Source organism: Platichthys flesus, chromosome 18 (genome assembly GCF_949316205.1).
Source record: "Platichthys flesus chromosome 18, fPlaFle2.1, whole genome shotgun sequence".
In the NCBI taxonomy this organism is placed as follows: Eukaryota; Metazoa; Chordata; class Actinopteri; order Pleuronectiformes; family Pleuronectidae; genus Platichthys; species Platichthys flesus.
The window spans coordinates 16,325,893-16,346,166 of NC_084962.1; the positions used below are offsets into that span (position 1 = coordinate 16,325,893).

The 20,274-nt window shown below is 41.6% G+C and overlaps 1 protein-coding gene across 1 annotated transcript; it reads right to left on the bottom strand.

The window, feature by feature from the left end:
* Positions 1 to 428: 428 nt before the first annotated feature.
* On the bottom strand, positions 429 to 15,971 carry LOC133973679 (apolipoprotein B-100-like). Its single transcript, XM_062411690.1, has 29 exons — positions 15,872 to 15,971; positions 15,282 to 15,314; positions 15,029 to 15,141; positions 14,803 to 14,948; positions 14,539 to 14,686; positions 14,211 to 14,363; positions 13,819 to 13,943; positions 13,629 to 13,714; positions 13,085 to 13,529; positions 12,855 to 12,969; positions 12,577 to 12,723; positions 12,273 to 12,484; positions 11,971 to 12,166; positions 11,702 to 11,881; positions 11,411 to 11,614; positions 11,132 to 11,299; positions 10,829 to 11,034; positions 10,397 to 10,579; positions 10,180 to 10,310; positions 9,874 to 10,084; positions 9,613 to 9,785; positions 9,287 to 9,447; positions 9,092 to 9,201; positions 8,631 to 9,004; positions 2,324 to 8,350; positions 2,123 to 2,234; positions 2,013 to 2,036; positions 1,708 to 1,894; positions 429 to 1,620 (listed from the first exon to the last, which is right to left on the bottom strand). The coding sequence occupies exons 1-29, from the start codon at positions 15,924 to 15,926 to the stop codon at positions 631 to 633; spliced, it is 11,415 nt and encodes a 3,804-aa protein (XP_062267674.1). The 5' UTR covers positions 15,927 to 15,971; the 3' UTR covers positions 429 to 630.
* Positions 15,972 to 20,274: the final 4,303 nt, after the last annotated feature.

Genomic DNA, 20,274 nt, shown 5'->3' on the forward strand with positions numbered 1-20,274 from the left:
GTATGGTGTGTTTAGGGTTCTAAACTGAGTAGAGGTTCAAATGAGTATTGCCCACAGATGGTGTGGTCATTTTGTTTAATTGTCTGCTCTGTACAAGTATTGTTTTGCTGTTTGTGATGGATATATGTAAACTGTTACTGTCAATGCATATATAGTAGGCCTATAATGAAACTCTTTGGTAAAATCCCATTGTGTTGCATGATTTTGTGTTGTGGTTGAGTTTTCAATATAGAAAACTGTTTGGTGGATAATAGGAACAAAGACATACCAAGAGTCATGAAATTTGTCATTCCCGGTTATTTAAAAATACCAATTCACTCAGTGATGTCATTTATAATTCCAGAGGCTGAGTTGCTGTCACATATACAACCTTTTGATGTTAATTTCGTTCAACATCATGAAGCAGGAAATCACACTACTACAGATGATTGCATTGATTTATTTTATTGAGTCTGGTAAAGTTTGACATATACACAATAAAACATCAACATTGACATGATACAACAGTTGTTTCAACTAAACCCAATTGGTATAAATATGTTTAAAGGACTAATCATCTGATTTCTAAAGAGATGTTCGTTTTTCAGATGTTACACTGTTATTGTTACAGCCTCAGTCTGTGAGGGTTAATTACTGATGGAAGGCAAGAGGAAGGTCAAGCTCAAGTTTTCCTTCACTAACTTTAACATAAGCTTGAGCTTCCTCTGAAGTGTGCTGCAGGAAAGCAGAGGCAGTGTTGTTGAACTGTTCCACAGCATGAATGAGCATGTTCATGATGTTCTCAAATGCATTGTGGGGATCTACATTCAGATAAATCTGGTCAACAACATTCTTCACAAATGTGAAAAGGTTAAGATAGAGGGCATTGATGTTGATGAACACTGCATCTAAATAGTCAGACTTGATAGAGTCAACAAACTCCTGAGATTTCTCAACAAGAGCCTTCAGGGTCTCTCCAATTTTCACTAGCATTGTGTCAAGACTCTCCATATTTTTCACAAAGTCCACCAGTTCATCGAATACATTCCTGAACGTTGCTTTGATCTGATCCAAGACCTGACCACCAGTTATTGCATCGCCAACTGGCATTCTCAATTTAATGCTGCTGATATTATCAATAAAGGCGTTATAGTAGACTTCCATATTTTCATACGTAATCTGAATGGTTGCATCTAGCATAGCTGCAATGCTTGTGGTGAGCTTCTTCAGGACCTCAGGAAGAGTGGTCATCGCATCAGAACCGGGCACTTTGAACTGGGTCTCTCTCAGGACCTTAATGACAGCATCCAAGAAGACCTGGACAGTCTTCTGGTACTCAACAATGGTGTTCCTGTAGAAGATTGACAGCTGGCTCATTTGATCGTCATAGTTGATAGCTGCAGCGTAGGCCTCGTTGATGCGGTTAAGAACAGAGTCCTTCAAGTCGCTCAACTTTGTTGTGATCTGGTACTTGTCAGCGAACACTGTGAATGAAGAGAGGATGGAGGGGAGTTTCATCTTGAGCTCAGAGAGCAGTACTTTTGGTGCCTCCATGTTGTAAGCAATCTGAAGGGTCATCTTGTCAGCGTCTTTAGGAGATGATCTGATGGCCAAGATGTCAACATCATCCTCTGGGGCAGACTGTTGAAAGGAGGAAAACAAAAAATTATTTAAAATATATTAAGAATGTATTTAGCTTTTCAAAAAGGCAATTTTAATGATACTCACAGGATAACGGCCGTAGAATCTAGCATTCATCTGAGATGGGACTCTGCCACTGAGCTGAAGGCCGAGGAATCCATTGTGTGGGTTGGATACTGAGCCACTGAAACCATCTCTGCGAGCAGCAAATCGGATGTTCATGTCAGTGAAAGTGGGACTGGTGATGTCCACATTCAGGGTGTGGTGAGAGACGCTGGAAGAGAAAGAAAGCATGTTAAATGAATAATCCGGACAAGTTTTTAACCTGATATTCATTATTGTAAACATTAATGATCAGATGAGACGAAAGCAAGAAGAAATAAGAGCCTTACCTTTTGTCAGCCTGGCGCCTTTTCCTAAAATATGAAGAAAAAAAATTAATTTTTATATCCTTGAGAAGCAGTTTCTGTAACATACTGTGTATCAAAAACAATCATGTTACCTCAAGGCCTGGGCAATGGCATGATTGACATTCATGGTTATGTCACTATGTGTCAGGACAACCTTGCTATCCATGTTCAGAGCTTCATCCTCAAATGTGGCAGAAGTGGATGCTGTCAAAAAACAAATTCTTAGGATTTAGTCTCTGAAGATGCTTGCCACAAAAAACAGGGAAATCTATTTGAGGGGTTTATCAACTCACCATCCAGGTCGTATTCCAAGAAGACAATCACAGAGGTGGCAGAGGACTTAAAGGTGACTTTGAAGACTGGAGCATTGCCCTCAACTTCTGCTGCCAGGTTTGTGCTGTACAATGGGCTGATGAACTTGGTGTTTGTAGAGATCTTCTGCTTGTCAGCTGTTACTTCAGCAACAGTTTTCTCAAAGATGGTCAGCTCACCAAGACTGCTGGGCTGAGAGATATCGATCTCAATATCGGCAATCAAGGAAGAGACTGGCGCAAAGTCAATGGTTGCCTGGGCAATGTGCTTTCCATGTGTGTTGAAACTGAACAGGTCTGCCTCATTGTTGCTAGTATACTTCAGCACTGCATACACTCGGCTCAGGGAGGCTTCAACGGCAAGATTTTCATTTACATCCAGGCCAAAGAGTTTGTCGGTGCCATGGTTAAGTTTTGCTTCAGCAATAATCTTGGAGGTGGAGCGAAGGCCATCATTATTCAGGTACAGATTGAACTCATTATCAAGGATTCCCACTACTAGGTAATCCTGGTGCACTGTTCCATCCATGTTTGCTCTGGTAGATGATTCCATGGAAAGATACTCAAAAGCTCCTTCCAGCTTCAGACTATGGTCAACCTCTGCCTTTCCAACTGCCTTTATGATTGGGATGTGGAAATCAGCCTTCGCCCTCAAGGTGGAGGCAGCATTTGCTTTGGTTTTGGTGTCTGCAACCAGATTTTGGTTTGCCTCCAGATTGAGAATGGGCAGGGAAATCTTTGCAATAGTGGCCACAGAGACAGCAGGTTCAAAAGTTTCACTACTCATAGTCATGGAGCTGTCATGAGTGCCTTCAATATGACGATTTTCAAGGGACAGGGAGTTGGCCAACTTGAGTCCTCTCTTGGTGGTCAGACTGGTGGTGCCATCGAGTTTGGCGTTCAGACCCTCAAATACAGAGACTGTGGTAGCTCCCAGACGGAAGACAATGTTATCTTCAGTGTACAGTCCAGCATTGGCATTCAGATTGAGGATGGCAGACTTGAGGGAAAATTCTGTGATCAGATCACCCAGATGGGGAATGTGGACCAGTCCCATCACATCAACAAGTGGAGCAGCTTTCCTTTTCTGGTAAACAATCTTAGCATCTACATCAACAGTTTGCTCAGTGGTAGTCAAAATCTTGTCTAATCCAGTCTGCTCATACAAGTTCAGTTCACTGATGGCTGGAGTCTTGAAGTCAACAAAAGGCAGATCTAGCTCAGGAATGCTGATGGGGGATGTCAGGAAGTCAAGATTAGCCTCACCATCCATGGCAACAATGAGGGCTGCCTCATTTTGGTCATTGTTAACAGTTAGGTTGTAAAACATTTTGTACTGATTCAGGCGAGCCACAGCAACTGTGTTCAAATGCTGGTTGTCAGGCTTGACAGTAGCTGAGTAGTCATTCTGGAGCTCGATCTTAGCGATCAGAGTGTCAAAAATGCTGACCTTGGCATTTCCTTTGTTTTGGAATTCAAAGACAAACTCATTAGGATGGGCTACAATGTTGAGTCCATTGGACAGGACTCCACTGACTGCGCCATACAGTTCTGTGTCATGGTTGGCCTTCAGCTCCACCTTGAAATCATGAAGGTTTGCGTTTGTAGATGCAACAAGAAGACTGTTTTTGATGAATGGTGTCTCAGCCTCATTGCGTAAGTCAGCCTTAAAGTATGAGAAGGGGCCCATTTCAGCAGCAATTTTCTGTTTCATCTTTATGATGGCAGAGTCTGTGTCGCCAGAGAAAGTTAGAGTGATAATGCTAGGAGTGAGTGACAATATCAAGTTGCTTGTGTGTTTGCTCTCTTCAGCATTAACTTTGCCAGTGCCTGAATTGTCAACTGTTAGAGTGAGTGTGAGGCCGTCTTGGCGAGCAATGGATTTCTGGGTTAAAGTGGCCTCACTTCTGACATTGAAAATTGGAAGGACCACTTCATGACTGTAGGTTGTATCGAGAGAAGCAGAAAATCCTCCTTCCATAGCAATAAATGCTGTGTTCATAAATTCAGCAGTATAGGGTGTAGTGGCGACCTTAACTGTTGTCTTGGCTTGGGCCTGGCCTGATAGACCATAGAGGGATACAGATGCCTGATGGTCAACTCCGAGAGCAAGATGGTCAAACTTCAGAGTCTCGGCTACAACAACACGACTCATTTTTGGGAGTGCAATCTGGGCAGTGGAGTCAAGTTTGTAATTAAGACTTTCAAAGCTTGGAGATGAGGCCTGGGAGGTAAAGAATCCAGAGAACTGAGGTGACATATCACTTTCAGTGGAGTTCTGGAACTCAGCAGAAGTCTTGATGGTGTAGATAGGAGTGATGAATTTGATCTCACCAAAGAGTTTACCAAAGCATGGGAACATGAACTCACTTGGGATGGTTGGTAGCTCACCAGTAGGAATCTGAAGAGACTGAACAAGTTTTTCTAGAGGAACTTCTGGGAAGACAGGGAATGCCATCTCAGGAAGATTGAATTCTGGAAGAGAAAGCTCAGGCATGTGGGGGAGGTAGGTCATTGTCAGATCTCCAAAGAAAGCATCAACATCAGGAATTTGGATGTCAAGGTTTACAATCATATCAATAAGTTCAATGATTTTCTGCTTGATGTCATCAAAGGAAATTGTGGTGGCCTTTACGACTTGGAAGCCCAGGATGGTGAATTCAGGGATGTCCAATTGTGTTGGGATTTCAATGTGTTCGAGCGTATCCATGCTGAACATAATGGAAGGCACAACAAGATCAGTAAACGGAACGGTGAATGAGGGTGTGGCCAACTCAGCTTTTTTCAGTTCTCTAATTAGGCCATCAGTGATCTGCTGAATCTCGCTTATGATCTTTTGCTCAGGTAACACTGTCTTAACCATCTCAACAATGCTGGTGAATACATCAGTGACGATGGTTACGGCCGTTGTGTAGTACTTCCTCACAAAGTCCAGACAACTGGTAATCACAGCGTTGACATCCAGATTAGTTAATTCCTGTTTCACAAATTCAGCACAGCTCTTCAGGTTCTTCAGCAGGTTCTCGTCAATGACATCCTGGACTGATTTAATCATCTCTGCAATTTTGATTTCTCTCACACGCTCCGTGAAGCCTTTAAGAGAGGACAAGGCTAAATTGACAAAATCTCTTGTTGCTGCAAGTTTCTGGCCAATTTCAAAATGCCCGATGAACTCATTCAGGTATGTTGTGAACCATGCAACAATTTGATTGAGAGATTCAACAGACTCACTGTAATTAAATGAGCTCAGCTGTCGCACAACAGTTTCAATAAATATATTTAGCTTTTCAATTATATCCTTGACGTCAGTGGATTTCAAGTTTTCGATTGCAGACTCGAACATTCGCATGAAATTGGTTGGTATATCTGAATCCTTCACCATGTTGACGAAAGCTTGGATGGTTTCCTCAATTTTGAACTGCTCGATGAGCTCGACAGCCTTTTCCAAGGCAGCTTGAACCATTTTGTCAGCCTCAAACTTGACGATTAACTCTCTCATCTTGGCATAGAAGGTGTTGATCTTGCCGATGATGTCAAGGTCCTCAATCATTTTCCGAACATAATCTCTTACATCACTGAGAATCTCCGAGGGAATCTGACTAATGAGTTCCTCAAAGTGAGCTCTGAAGTTCATAGATGAAATGTAACTTTTCAGTTCAGCAACAAAGTTTTGCAAGTCAAAGGTCTGAACCATTTGCTTAATCTCTGACATGATTGTCTGTAGCTTAGCTTGGATTTCATACTTGGCATCAATGTCAAGCAGGAAGGCAATGCTGCTGCCCTTCAGTTTTTCCAAGTCAAACTGCTGGACCATCTCCCTTACGGTGTCAATCACATACACAACCAGGGCCTTGATATCATATTCCTCGTTAAAGGCATTCAGATGTTGCTGGATACTCAGAGCGAGTGTTTCAGGGAGGCTGCCACTAAGAAGTTCTTCCATCATACCAACAAAGTGTTGGATGTAAACAGTGAGATCAGCCAGACATTTTTCAAAGGTAACCTTCAGGTTACTTAAAGAAGCTTCCACATCATCCATGGAAATTGCATATTCTTGGGTAAGATTAGTGAAATACTGCTTAAGCTGGTTTACCTTGCCTTCAATATTCAATTGGGAAACAAAGTCACTTACATGCTGGGGAAGAGCCTCAAGTTTAGCCTTTATCTCCTCGTTGTTGATGCAGTCATGCAGTGTCTCAGCAACATACACGATGAAGCCTTTCATACTTTCCAAGAGGGCAGGGAGATTGTTAAAAAGAGGGATCTGAATGATATGACTGTCTGTGTTCTTGTCGTACTTGAGGAAGCCAGAGATGGTGAATTCCTGGTTGTCTGCAGAATCTATGTTGATGAGGTTTGTGAGGATGGTGCCAGAGACTTCAATTCCAGTTCTCTCAGGGGTATTGTACACACTCATGTCCTGATTGAAGACATGCTCATTCATTTTAGATTTCATTCTAAAACTGGTCTTCTGCTCTTGGGGTGTCAGAACAGTGTCCATTTTGTTGTCAAATGTGGTCTCAAGGGAAAAGCCAGTATCTAACTGCTGGGTTACTGATGCTCTGCAGTCATGTGAACTAGCCAAAGCCAGAGGTTGAGCTTTCAGCAGGAACTTGCCATAGAGCTGAGCACTGTGCTTTCCATATGCGTTGATGTCTCCATCAGCGTTGACGACAGCATCAAGGTTGAAATCAAAAGGAACAACGCTGCAGCGGATGGTGTGATCAAAGCGCATTGGCTGTGAGTTGAAACGGGCATCGTTGGAGAGCCTGGCAGCAAGACCAACAACTTCCAGCTCAGTGTTCTGGTTCATGTGGGTTCCGAAGAGTTTTCCAGTGGTGCTACACTTTGCATTTGCAGTCATATCAGCATACATCACCTGATATATGTGCTTGATCTCTTCCTCACCATAGATGGCTTTCAGGCTTCCGGTCAGGTCCATCTTGTACAACTCTGCCTGCAGCTGAGCCTCATTAATGAAGTTGGCAGCCAGAAGTCTCAGGTTGTTATTAACATTTGCAGAAGCGGTGTAGGGTTTCATGTTGATGAGGATATCATGAGTGTAAGAGGCATACTCGCTTGCTGTGGCCTCAGCCTTTGAGGTGAAGTCTAGGCTAGAAAGAGTAATTAGGAGAGTGTTTGCATTGTCAACCTTGACATCACTCATTGAAGCCTTGTTGTTAATAGATAAAGTAGCTCTGGAAGCATCAAGCGCAGCATTGAAGCTGTTTTCTAGGGACAGGGGGCTCTGCAGGGTGGTTGTTCCACTTGTGGTCAAACCGTCCTTGTTCATATTCAGAACAGCCTTGTGAATAGCCTCATTCTCAAGAAGTTTCAAGGTGGCATCGCTGTTTACAGCCAGACCATTGACATCAAGAGTGGCAGTCAGCAGAGAGTAAACAAGGTTTTCAGTCTGGTCGGCATTTGTCTCCATTCTAATGACGACTTCACTTGCACCAGCTGAGGCTTCAGCCTGGTTGCGGATCTTCATGCCGAGAGCAAGGACAATGGCATCACCTTTCAATGACAGCTTGCTTTCTTTGAAGGAGAGCTCACCAACATGTGTCAAGAGGTTTTCAAAGGCACTGGTGTTAGACACAAGAGAGAATTCACCATTGGCAAGGGATGCTGCGATTGTGTTCTGAGCATTGATAACCGTGGAGTCAATCTGGACGGTAGAATCAAGCTTTGCTTCTTGCCTGAATGGGAAGATGGTGAATGACTGGGTGGAGATGGTTTTGCCGTACATGGGTCCAGCCTTGAACGTCGCATCAAATTTGCTATCAGCAGAGATTTCCTCAGTGTTGAATCCAGTCATGCCTGTGTGCTCTAGTGCAACATTGAGACCAAATGGACTTGTGGCTTCAATCTTGCTGCTTGATTTCAAATTGATTTTGTCAGTGAAGGTTGCGTCTTCAGTTATGCTAACACTGGCTTCAATGAATTTATGGACCAAAGAGCTTTTCAATTGAGCGTTAATGGAATCAGTGGTCATCAACATTCCTGAGCCTAAATAAAAGACAAAAGAAGAAAAGATGCATAGTGTGAATCATTGGGTAATATACACTTTACCAAACACAATGTGCACAATCAACTGCTGTATCAGCAGAGATCATTGCATTGTTATATTGTTGCACTGTTACTGAATTAAGTCACTAATATATCATCAGGTGGAAAAGGAAACTGTTACTTGAATCTGTGCCACTTAAAGTGAATAACATATCACTTACCATGTAAATTCAGAATAACATGGATATAAGAAGTGATTAATAATTGAAATCTGAATTACCTTCAATCTTTATTGACAGGACGTCAATTGGGGAAGTTCCTTTCACGTCAAACTTTGCTGAGTAGCTTGGTGTTTCCACCACATCTTTGCCAGCAGAAAATGAGGCCTCTGCATCATAAAGGTTGCTTTTCATCAGAGATGAAACTTCAGCTTTGCCGAAAAGAGGAATAGACAGAGCAAGATGCTTGGGCACAACAAGTTCTGGGATTGGAATCTCCATGGAGACAATCTCGAGGCCGAACTGTGGCAGAGACAGGCTAGGTGTGGTCAGAGCTGCTGGGAAGTTAAGCTCCTCTGTGGTCTTTCCTCCAAGAGGGAGAGGGATGGTGATGGTGAAGTGCTCATTGTTGAAGTAGTACGAAGCCTTAGCCTCACTGTGAAAAAATACCAAAGTAAAATGCATTAAGGTTTTGAAAATAATTGACATTTGTAGCATTTACCATGAAATTTTCCACACTTACGTATTCAGGAACAATGTCTCTGGCAGAGAAATCTCAGGCATATCAGGTACTCTGACATTCTGAATGTAAGGGAGGTCAGCACCATATTTGTCCATGTAGTTGTTCGCAGCCTAAAAAGACAAGAGGTTTAAATGCATTCTTTACTTATATTTTCAAAACAAAAAACATAAAAACTCTTAAATCCAAGATGCTTACCTCGCCAAACTTCTGGAAGATGTGACGGACTTTCATGTCTGCCTCGCCCACATGTGCGTCAAGCAGCTGGTTGGCATACTTCTCCAACATGTCAGCACTTGGCAACATGGTGGTCTGGGTGTTCACATCAGACTTGAATTCAACTTCAAACTTGCTGGCATCTGCAACAGTACACACAGATCAATTAAATCTACGTACTTAAAACTTTGATCTCACGTCACATGTCATGGTGTCATGTGGTGCTACATTTAGGATGTGACGTTACTATTGAATGAATCGTTTTGGCGGAATATTATTCTAAGCAAGGCAGGTGGAAAATACGTTACCATATTTCATCTCGACCTTCTGCTTAGAGAAGGCCTCCTTTACTTTGATTTCACTCTCAAGCTCCAGCTCCAATTCTTCACCATGCTTCATGTGAGCTGTGACAGTGGCATCAGCATTGAGTGAGGGTACAAGCAGCTGGACTTGCAGCATTGCTTCCTTCATTGCCTTGAGACTGAAATGTGTACCAGTTTGTTAGTGTCATTACAATGACAAGAGTAACATTTATGTTATTTGATGAGGATTAATGGCTGATTTCTTACTTGGCACGGCCAACCAGGGAGAGCTGAGGAATGTTCTTGTTTACAAAGTCCAGAGAGATTGAATGAGTTCCTTTGCCCTTGGTGTTTCCATCAACAACACCCAGCCTGAGTCCAGCCTCTACATCGTAGTCGGGGATCTGTAAGTCAGCTGTGACGACATTTCTCCTTCTGTTGTACTTCAGCATTGCTACAGCCTCTGTTGGCTCTGCACCTGTTGTTGGGGAACCAAGAGAGTAATTTTTAGCTTGTGGGCCACTTCAACCATGGAAGGATTTGATTATATTGTCCACATGTACTGCAACTTACCTTCAGCCCTCACAATGAGCTTCACAGAGTCAACCTTCTGCCTGCCCTCTTCTCCCTCCCTGAGGAGCTCGTAGGCAACAGTGGCTGTGTACTCAGTGACTTCGCCAGTAGGGTGGAGCTCCACAGCAAATCTACCAAGGTGAATTAAATACATCTTGTTTAAATAAGTTCATTTCAGAAACTATAATTTGTTGGTGTTTCAGAAAATGTTGCTTACTTGCTGTCTCCAGTGAAGGGGAAGTAGGGGGTTGTCTCTTGAGAGGAAGCATCAATGTACTGCAGAGAGGTGCAGTATTTCATTCCAGCGAAGAAAGGAGTGCACTCATTCACATCAACCTTGTCCATCACTGTTGGGGGGATGGTCATCACTTCTGATCCAGTCACGGCCACCAGGATGTTTCTAAAATTTAAACAGAGAAAAATTAAATCTGAATTGGGCTATTATCTTAAATTTAAACATGGCAAAAATGACATAGTAGCAACTGTTGTACTTAAGATACACACAACATGGCTGCTCTTTCTTCAATGTTCCCTTGTGAAACACCATGGTACACTTTGTACTTCAGGTTAGCTAGATTAACAGCTGCATTTCAACCAATGTTGCAGAGAAACTATTACTTGTATAATATGTGAAAGCTCTATGGCTTACGTCATTTTGATGAGCTTTGTGGGATTCACTGGTGCAGGGATGGTCAGCTTGACTGAGTCATGTTCCATGGAGATCTTGGCACTGAGTCCACTCTCGTGGAAAATGTTGGTGTGCATCTCTAATCCAGAGTCAACATATTCAGGGATGTGGGATCCAACCTGAGTTACAAACTCAATGCCAGCAGAGGGCATGAATGCAACTTCACTCTGCGTGGACAAAACAAGACAAATATGAATGGTTGTGTCGATGCTGTGAAATTGAAAAATATTTGTGTAAGATTTAAGCACATTTAGGGATTTTTACCATGTCACGAGCAATGTGAAGTCCACCCTTGATACCAGGAGTGAAGGTACCAGACAGTGCAATCCTCAGAGGCACACCAGTTAGAGTGGGCAGGAAGAATTCATTGTCCATGAAGATGTAGTGGGCAAAGATTGCATTGTCAGTCTTTGTCATCAAAGCCTTCATTAGCTGTATCAAATAAAAATACACAGGACATTTAAATCATAAACTGTTTATAAAACATACAATTGTTTAAATGCTCTTTAAAATAAGAACACTCAAATTCTAACACTTCCTTACATCACCAGGGAACATCTTCATCATGCTGTCGATCATCATTGTAGCAGAGTAGGCCATCTCCTGAATTTCGTTGCTCTTCAGATATCCCAGCTCATTTCCCAGAAGTCTCATGTAAACCATGGCCTCAGGAGACTGAGCAGACTTCAGTTCGCCCACCAGTTTGTTCAGGTTGCTTCCGATCTGTCTCACAAAGTCCTTGGTGGCCTGTGCATATATTACCAAATTAATCACTCGCCTAAAAACAAGATATTCAACACATTTGCTTCATACAAAAAAAGTTTCTTTGAATACCTGTCTCTTCAACCTGTCCTTCTTCAGAGCAGGCATTATAGTCTGCATCATCTCACTGACTTTCAATGGCGTTCTTTCTGATACAAAGAACATTGTCTTCATGGCAGTGTCAGGGAAGAATCCATTCTGTCCAAACAGGGCTTCAACTGTTGGCTCAAATCCTTGGCCCTCCATACCAAACTGTAAAGGTGACACATTTATAACACTTACTATCACAACTAGACACAACTTGTCACGTTTCAAAATGTCTGATGGCACAACATATTTACCTCAATCATGTCCATATCATAGCCAAAGGCCTTGAGAGTCATCTCAAGCATGACTTCCTTGGGCAGATAGCTGGTACCCTCAAAGATCATGTTTCCTTCCACAGATCCCAACTTGTAGTTGCGAGAGAACTTGGTGGGGTCCATAGTGGCTCCAATCTCATTACCCTGCAGGGCATCACGGATCTTCTGTCTCAGTCTGTGGGAAAGAAAAATACATTTTACAATTAAACCAATGATGGTGATCAAATCAGGGGATGTAAAAATAGACATTTAAACTTGAAGCTTCAGATATTTTTGCTTACTCTTGGGTCTCAAGCTCAGTTGAGGACAAAATGTTGGTGATGTAGGAGATGACAAAGCTCTTGGCTTGTTGGTCTTGTTCAAGGGGCAGGGCATCCGCCAGCTGAGCCAGTTCACTTGGCTGGGGGTTCTTCATAAGAACCAGATACGCAGCCACACGCTTTTGCAAGGGGGTGGTACCGTCCAGAACGACCTGCATGAGAATCTCTCTACCCTGTGACAACAAGGGTTCAACATGATTAGAATCAGTCATGCAGAAACAATTATTCTAATGAGCTGTAAAACCAATTAATCAATTTGTCTTGCCTCCTCAGGGACGGGAATCAGCCTGAACGCTTGGATGGCAGCCTGCTGCACAGCCAGAGAAGCCTCAGGATTGTTCACACACTGGATCACAGCGGCTCTCAGTGCAGGACTAGCAGCGGACATAGCTGGAGCCATATTTCCAATAACCTATAATCAAATGTAAAGTGATCATTAACTTCACAGGACTGAATCTAAATTCATGCAAAGTATTAGTCAGTGCTTCCATTGCTCTTAATCATGTCATTCATATCCTTGAAGAAACTTGGTCAGACACTTACCCTCAAATACATGAAAGTGGTCTCCTGGTCACCGGAGCAGTCACCCAAGTGAGAAGCCATGAACTGAGCCACTGAGTAAATCTCAGGGGTCAGTTTTCCTTCAGCCTTGTAGAACCTGTTGAAGAGAGAATATGAAACAAATATTTTTTAACACTCAGGATGGAAACATCAGCTAAAACATTATTCAGTCATTCCTTTACTGAGTATAACTCATGGTTAACATCACTCACCTCTTGACGATATTGCTCAGGGCATACAGGATGGGCTTGCTGGTCTTGTATTTGGCCATCTCGAGCATGTCATTGATCAGGAGGGCAGAGGGATTGGACACAAGTCCCAGAGCAAACACAGCAGCATCAACCTCGACTGCAGAGCTGTCAAAGGTCCTGAGGATCTGCATGATGGCACTGCTGCACTCAGGGGTTCCGCACTGGGCCAGAACCTGGTAGGTCAGGACTGGGGACACTTCAAGAGCCTCGGGAATAGCGGGACTCAGGGTCTCGGCCTTCATTCCACGGACCATGGTGACAAGCTTGTGGAAGAGGTGGGCCCTCCTCTCACCCTCAGCCTCGGGCAGATTGGTGAGTTCTCTCAGGAGGTTCAGACCTGCATCTTTATCCTGGACAGCAGTCTTGTCCTGGACAGCTTCCATGTGAAGACCCTTGGCAACCTCACCTGTGATACACAAGAAACGTGGCGAAACTGAGTTACCTCTAAGGATCCTTTTCAAACAGCTATAAATCCAAACAATACAAGTCAAACAATGGAGCTTACTGTGATCGAAGACTCTGTCGTTGTGAGGAGTAACCTCAACCAGAGTGAGTTCCTGCTTTCCAACATTGGTAACTCCATATTCTCCCCTGTAGGAAGAACATATATCCTTAAATATGCCACTCAAGTCATATGAGACAGATCAGTACATAAACCCTTATGAAGGAAACATCTAGTATATGGCTTCTCTTACTTGTGTGAGAAGGGAATGAGGATGTGGTTCTCAGTGCAGGATCCAGAGGTCATGTGTTTGTTCTCATTGTCAAACTTGTAGTTGCAGGTCTGGGAGCTTCTGACCAGCTGAGAAAGAGGGTAGTGCTGAAAGACAGAAACCATAATGACGTTAGCGTCGTGGAATATTGGAGATTTATGAAGTTGATTGTTCTAATTGTCATTTTTGAATTACAACAACAAAACCTTGCTTCTTTTTTTTCCATATCGTTGTGGCTAAAGACAACCATTAGCTTTACACCTAATTTACTTCTCTCAAGCAAATCTGTGATTTTTGATTTGTGATATTCTAGCTCACTAAAGGTGATTGACAGTTTGTCATGAAGCAGCTTTTTTGACCATGTTTCCACTTACCATGCCAGAGATCAGTGCCAGCGGGCTGGTGTGCTCTCTCACTGGGAGAAACTCGTCACATTTGGACAGATCCCTGTTCAAGGTGATGTCAGTTGCAATGTCCTCTCTTGCGTTGACTGTGGAATGGGTCTTGCACATGCCGTGGATTGTGGGCTAAAAGTAAGAGATAAAGATGATTAGAAGAAAAGTTTGTGTTTAATAAACTATAAAAAGCTATGTAATACTTCATGGTGAATACCATAAAGTAAAGATAACTTGGTGTTAAACTGTGATGTTAAAATATTTCTCATGATGCGTATTAGAGGGCATTTTTAGTAAATTCATTTACCATAATCTTATTCTTGTCTTCTTCGACCAGAGGAACGGCCAGAGCAGAGATGATTCCTCTCTTGATGTTCAGGATGGTTAAAGTCTCACCTTCCTTGGGGTACAGTTTCACATCGTACACACCCTCAACCACAACCTTCAGAGGGTATCTGAAAGAAAACATACCGTATTTAAATGTAATTATTCGTGCATTAGCTCCAGAAATACCTAAAGTTGGGCGATAAACTGTGAACTGGACATTGGGGATTTTCATGGAGTCACGTACTTCTCCATCTCTGCAGCAAAGGCGTCGGAGCCGGCTGCAGGTCTGAACACCAGGTTTCCCTCTGTGTCCATGTCAGCCACCTCACTCAGCATACAGCCAGTGGTGCGGACGATGTAACTGCAAGTCTGAGGCACTTCGATTTGAACCTGTGGGAGGAGGTAAATGTTTTATTACTCTTTATCTTTGGGGAATTTACAGAGGACGATTGTGAAAGAATTTCTCGTACCATGCAAGAGCCTTTGGGTCCGTTCTTCAGAGTGGAAGCTCCGTTGATGGCGTTCAAAGATTCGGCTTCATAGCGATATTCATACTTGTGCAGGGTCTTGTACCTTGTGGCCACTGGAGAAGAAAATCAACAATTACAAGAAAGAAGAGGTGTTTTATGGAAAATATACATTATTATAAATGTGAAGACTGGATGTCCTCTCAAAAGCACAAAAGTTGAAATCTTATCCCTGAAGCAGTCTTGAATAACTTACACAGACAGGTTGGCACATCTTCGTCTTGGGCAACTGTTCAGGGAATAATGTTGACAATGTAGGTTTTTAGTCATTTCAATGCAATCAAAGATCTCTGATTTCTAATTAAATAAATACATTTGATTATTACATTTCATTTCATTTAGCTGATGCTTTTATCTAAAGCGACTTACAATTACTGCGTTCAGCCATGAGGGTACAAACCCAGAACAACAAGAATCAAGAAATAAAAATGTCTTAAATGAAATTAAATCAAATACACTTATTTGTTAGTTATAACAGCCCCTATGGTCATAAAAAAAACTATCAATTGTAATGCATTTTTTTTTATACAGCACTTTTCACATGTTAAAGACATGAAAATGACATAGATCTATAAGAATAAACTTAGGATAAAAATAAAGCTATGAATATAAAATGTAATTAAAATCAAGATCGATGAAATAAATAGTTGTTATTTCTTAACTAACTTTTAAAGATTTGTAAAAAGACGGATGTTACAATGTATTTTTATGAAATATCTGATTAAATAATTAACAGCCCAAAAGTAAAAAAAGAAAAACTTAACAAACAGCGGATTCTATACTCACAAGCCAAAGCAGATGTGCTGAGGAGCAGCAGAAGACAGAGCTGTGAATCCCCCATGTTGGGTTTTCGTGAAGCTCTCTCCTTGGGTCTGGCGAGTACTCAGATGAGACTGATTCCTAAGCCTCAGCTCAGGGCTTTTATACCCACGGCCGGGCTCTGTCAGACACAGACAACGGTTTGAACGCTCAAAGTCCACCCCAGCCTCCTGTGTGGAGGGACAGAGGGAAAAGGTTCGAAAGGATCCTCATATCTCGGGCTTACAAAACTGATCATTTGTGTTCAATCTGTGAAATGTCTCCTTTTTGCACCATCACAGGTTTTAGACAAACAGAACTCTGGAAGAGATATTTGAATTGATAAGCACATTAAAGCTCAGTCTTATCAGATACTTATGGTTTTATGATACTTTATTACTTGTAATATAATTTAGATATCTCATTTGTATAACAATAATTGTATTTACTGCAATTTACTGATATTCATGGTTAATATTCATGTGACAAGAAGAGGTAGACTGTAGAAGCTTGTCTTGACTTTTAGTCTTTTCACTGTATATCTGGGCCAACATACATTTCCCAGTGTTTGAAAGGTCCACAACCAGGCAGACGTTTATCTTTTGTGAACAAGTCAATCAATGAATTTGACGAGCCAACAGTAGCAACGTGAATTTGGTAACTAACAGGCACTGATTAGTGAACCCTGAATGATCAGAGCGTGCTCAAAATCTGATACATTCTCTAACTTATTTCAATTTTTAATATACTTAAAATCTTTCTGATAAACAAACAATAATGTAAGATTTAAAATATTCCCAGCCTTTGTGATTTGTTTTATTTTACCATGACGTTGAGTACCATACATTACATAACACTGTTCAAATGCTCCTTTAAAAGCACAACCCAGAAAATGGGGTTATGCCTCCTGATAAGAAGTTGTTCACTGAGCAGCTTGTTATCAAGCATCTCGTCAAAGCAGCATTGGACTACAGTCTCTGACTGCTGTGTAGAAAAGTGTAAACTTGATCTTGCACAAATTAATTTATCTTTCACAGTCTCTGATTCCACAGTTTCTCCATTGAATGACAGATTTACAGCAAGGCCACATAATTCATGGGGAAATCATCTTGAGGCAACTCTAGAGAGCAGAAATACCATTACTTAACACAACCTTAATCCTAAAAACTACTGCTATAGGGAAAAAAATATGAAGGTTTTAAAGAGTTTCTTGTCGTTCATAAATCTTTGAACCTATCACCCTCAATCATCTTATTTTGATAGATCCTTAGATTTTCCTACCATTAGTCTGGTTACTTCAAAAAATACATCTGTACATCCTATCATACTGGTTTGAAGTGGGTGGGCCACAGTTTTAGAACAGTCTGTCATGTACTTATCTACCAATCAAGATCAAGCAACAAGGGTCAGGTTAGTCAAGGATCTGAGGGTTGTTTGGTTGTTTGCTTATGTCGCAAAAATCACTCAGTCAAATCTGATTAAACCAGTACTGAGGTGTGTTGTGTGACTTTTAGAATGTTTCCACAATCGCTGCTGTAAAGACAAAAGAAGATGCTTAGTGTTCCTGGGTTTGTAGTGAATCTAAGAAACCTTTACATCTGTTAAGTTTGAGTGAAGGTTTGGACCCCAAAGCAGACACAGACGAGATGTTGGTGGGTAAATGAACAGAGTTTATTTGCAGAAGAGGTAGATGCAGGCTGGAGTGGCAGGGTGCTGGCTGGCTTTGGGATCCTGGTAGAGAAGAGGATGAGGAGCCGAGCGGTGAGGCACACAAAAGTTCTGGGATGAAGAAAAGCACAAAGGTTAGAGTACATCCAAGGGACACGACGGTCAAGCGTTCCGCAGTGCAACTGCTACCATAGTAGACAGAATAATCAGGCGTCGAAGTGGTGAGACGACCAGGCTTATATGGAGGGGATGATTAGATGGATTGGGAGCAGGTGTGCCTCGCCCTGCTGCAGCCAGGAGCCAGCCACGCCCCCTAAGACTCACAACACACAGGGAGAAACAGAAGGGTCCTCTTTGGAGACATAGCAAAAACCACACAACACAATCACCACAACATTCTGTTGACATGTTTATGCGTGATTAGTGGTGCAGTGGTAGTGGTATTAGTGGTAGCAGCCGATAGTCACCTCGTTTACTGCCATCGGCGCATCGGTAATAAACTTGACTTTGTCAATGGCATTGGCCGAGGTTCATTGGTATTATAACATCCCCGCCTCACAGAGCATGTCACACTCCTTGTTCCTTCTCCGACACTCACATCAACAACCGTCATCGACACTTCCTTCCTCATTCACCCCTGACCCCCAACAAACTAGCCAATGAGAACCTTTCATCCCACACAACCCAACCCCATTGGTTAGGAACTGTCACATGCACCACCCCGACCTGGTCTCTGACCCTCAGGACATCTCAATACTCTTTTAACACAGTGTCTTAAATGAACATAAGTAATAACAAAATATAAGCACTCAAAACAGGTCAACCTGAGGACGGCTGTTTTAGACAGGGTAAAAAGTTGCTGTTTTAAATTATTCTTCTGGTATTTTGACCAAAATAGGTTACAGACATTTCCCCAAGGAACCATATCAACTTGTGGTAAAATGGGAATAATATGTCTCCTTTAAATAAAGTTTAGTTAAACTAAAGATTGTTTCATAAATCTGATTGAATTTGTGCTCATTAAAAGATAAGAGTGATAAAGGGCTGAAATAATTTAAAATACTGCTTTTTAAATAATTATTTAATTATTTTCCTGGCACAAAAGGGTGAATGAATTACAAAAACAAAATAAACAATATCGTATCGGCTATCGGCTAGATTGTTCTTTTGAACATCGGTATTGTAACGACCAAGAATTTCCATATCGGTGCGTCCCAAATTATGATTATAGCCGATGATTATTATAACCCTCCATCTGAGCCTACAGGTGGATGCTGGGGTGGTGGAGGTGCTGAAGCAACTCGTAGCATTAATGCAGCAGCAGTGCGAGGAAAGGTGATGATGGGAAATTTCTCTCTCCTTAAATAGACCACCTGATAAGGTTAGTGATGGTTATGGAGAGTGAGGTATGTCACATGAGGTATGTCACATGACTGGAACAGCGCAGCTCGAGTTGGCTGCCTGAAGTAGCTCAGAGGCGTCGCTCCATTCCTCATGCAAATTACCACTTATTGAAATGTATATGTGTATTACATGAATAAACCTGTGTTAAGTAATGTATTTGACAACTTCATTGATTTATTGTGGTGGGATACAGCTGACTACAGTAGACAGTAGATGAAGTGTAGTTCTTTGTGCGGTTCAATCAGCGATTCTAGTCCTTTGCTCTTTTCGGTTCAAACAAAGAGGTATCTTTTTTATGTCTTTTCTCTTCTTCTTTCCTTATGAATAGAGAAGTATCAGGATGAACTAACTTATGTGATTTGGCTGCTTAAAAGAGAGAAATTGCTTCAATATTAATTGGCTGTTGGGAAAAGTGTTATTATGTAATCCACGAAGGCTTTTCATATGAAACTGGTTTGTTTTTTCATCTTGGCCCATATATTCTGTAGTGTGACTTTGTTTACACCACCACCTTAGTCCACTTGATTGGATCGTCAAACAATAACAGTGTACATGCTCACTTATCTGTGTAAAGGATGGAAAAGGATCTGAAAAGCCCAGTTAAATTGTGTATTTCTCTAAACCTACTGTATGTGAAAGAAAACTGCTCATAAGATCAATTTAATTTCTTCATCACACAATCTCCTTTATTGTAGATAGGAGAGAAACACAATACATCTACAGTTGCAACCAAAAGTGTAATCTTAGAGTAAATGTGAAGCAGTCCTAGGACATGTCAGGCTCATTAGGACCATAGAAACTGTCTTAAGTACAAATATGCTTTTGTGTTGGCTGCATGTGTTGATTGTGAGGCATCATGACAGAGTGTAAAAATTTGACTTTTCGGCCTTTGGTTCTACTTTTTTAAATGGCTGTTTGGTGTGTTTAGGGTTCTAAACTTTTTAGAGTGAATATTGCACACAAATGTTGTGGTCAGTTTTGTTTCTTTGTCTGCTCTGTACAAGTATTTTTGTGCTGTTTGTGATGGATGTATATAAGACTTTACTGTCAATGCATATGTAGTAGGTCTATAGTGAAACTCTTTGGTAAAATCCCATTGTGTTGCATGATTTTGTGTTGTGGTTGAGTTTTCAATATAGAAAACTCTTTGGTGGATAATAAGAACAAAGACATACCAATAGCCAGGAAATTGCTCATTCCCGGTTATTTAAAAATACCAATTCACTAATTGATGTTGTTTATAATTCCAGAGGCTGAGTTGCTGTCACACATACAACGTTTTGATGTGAATTTCATTCAACATCATGAAGCAAGAAATC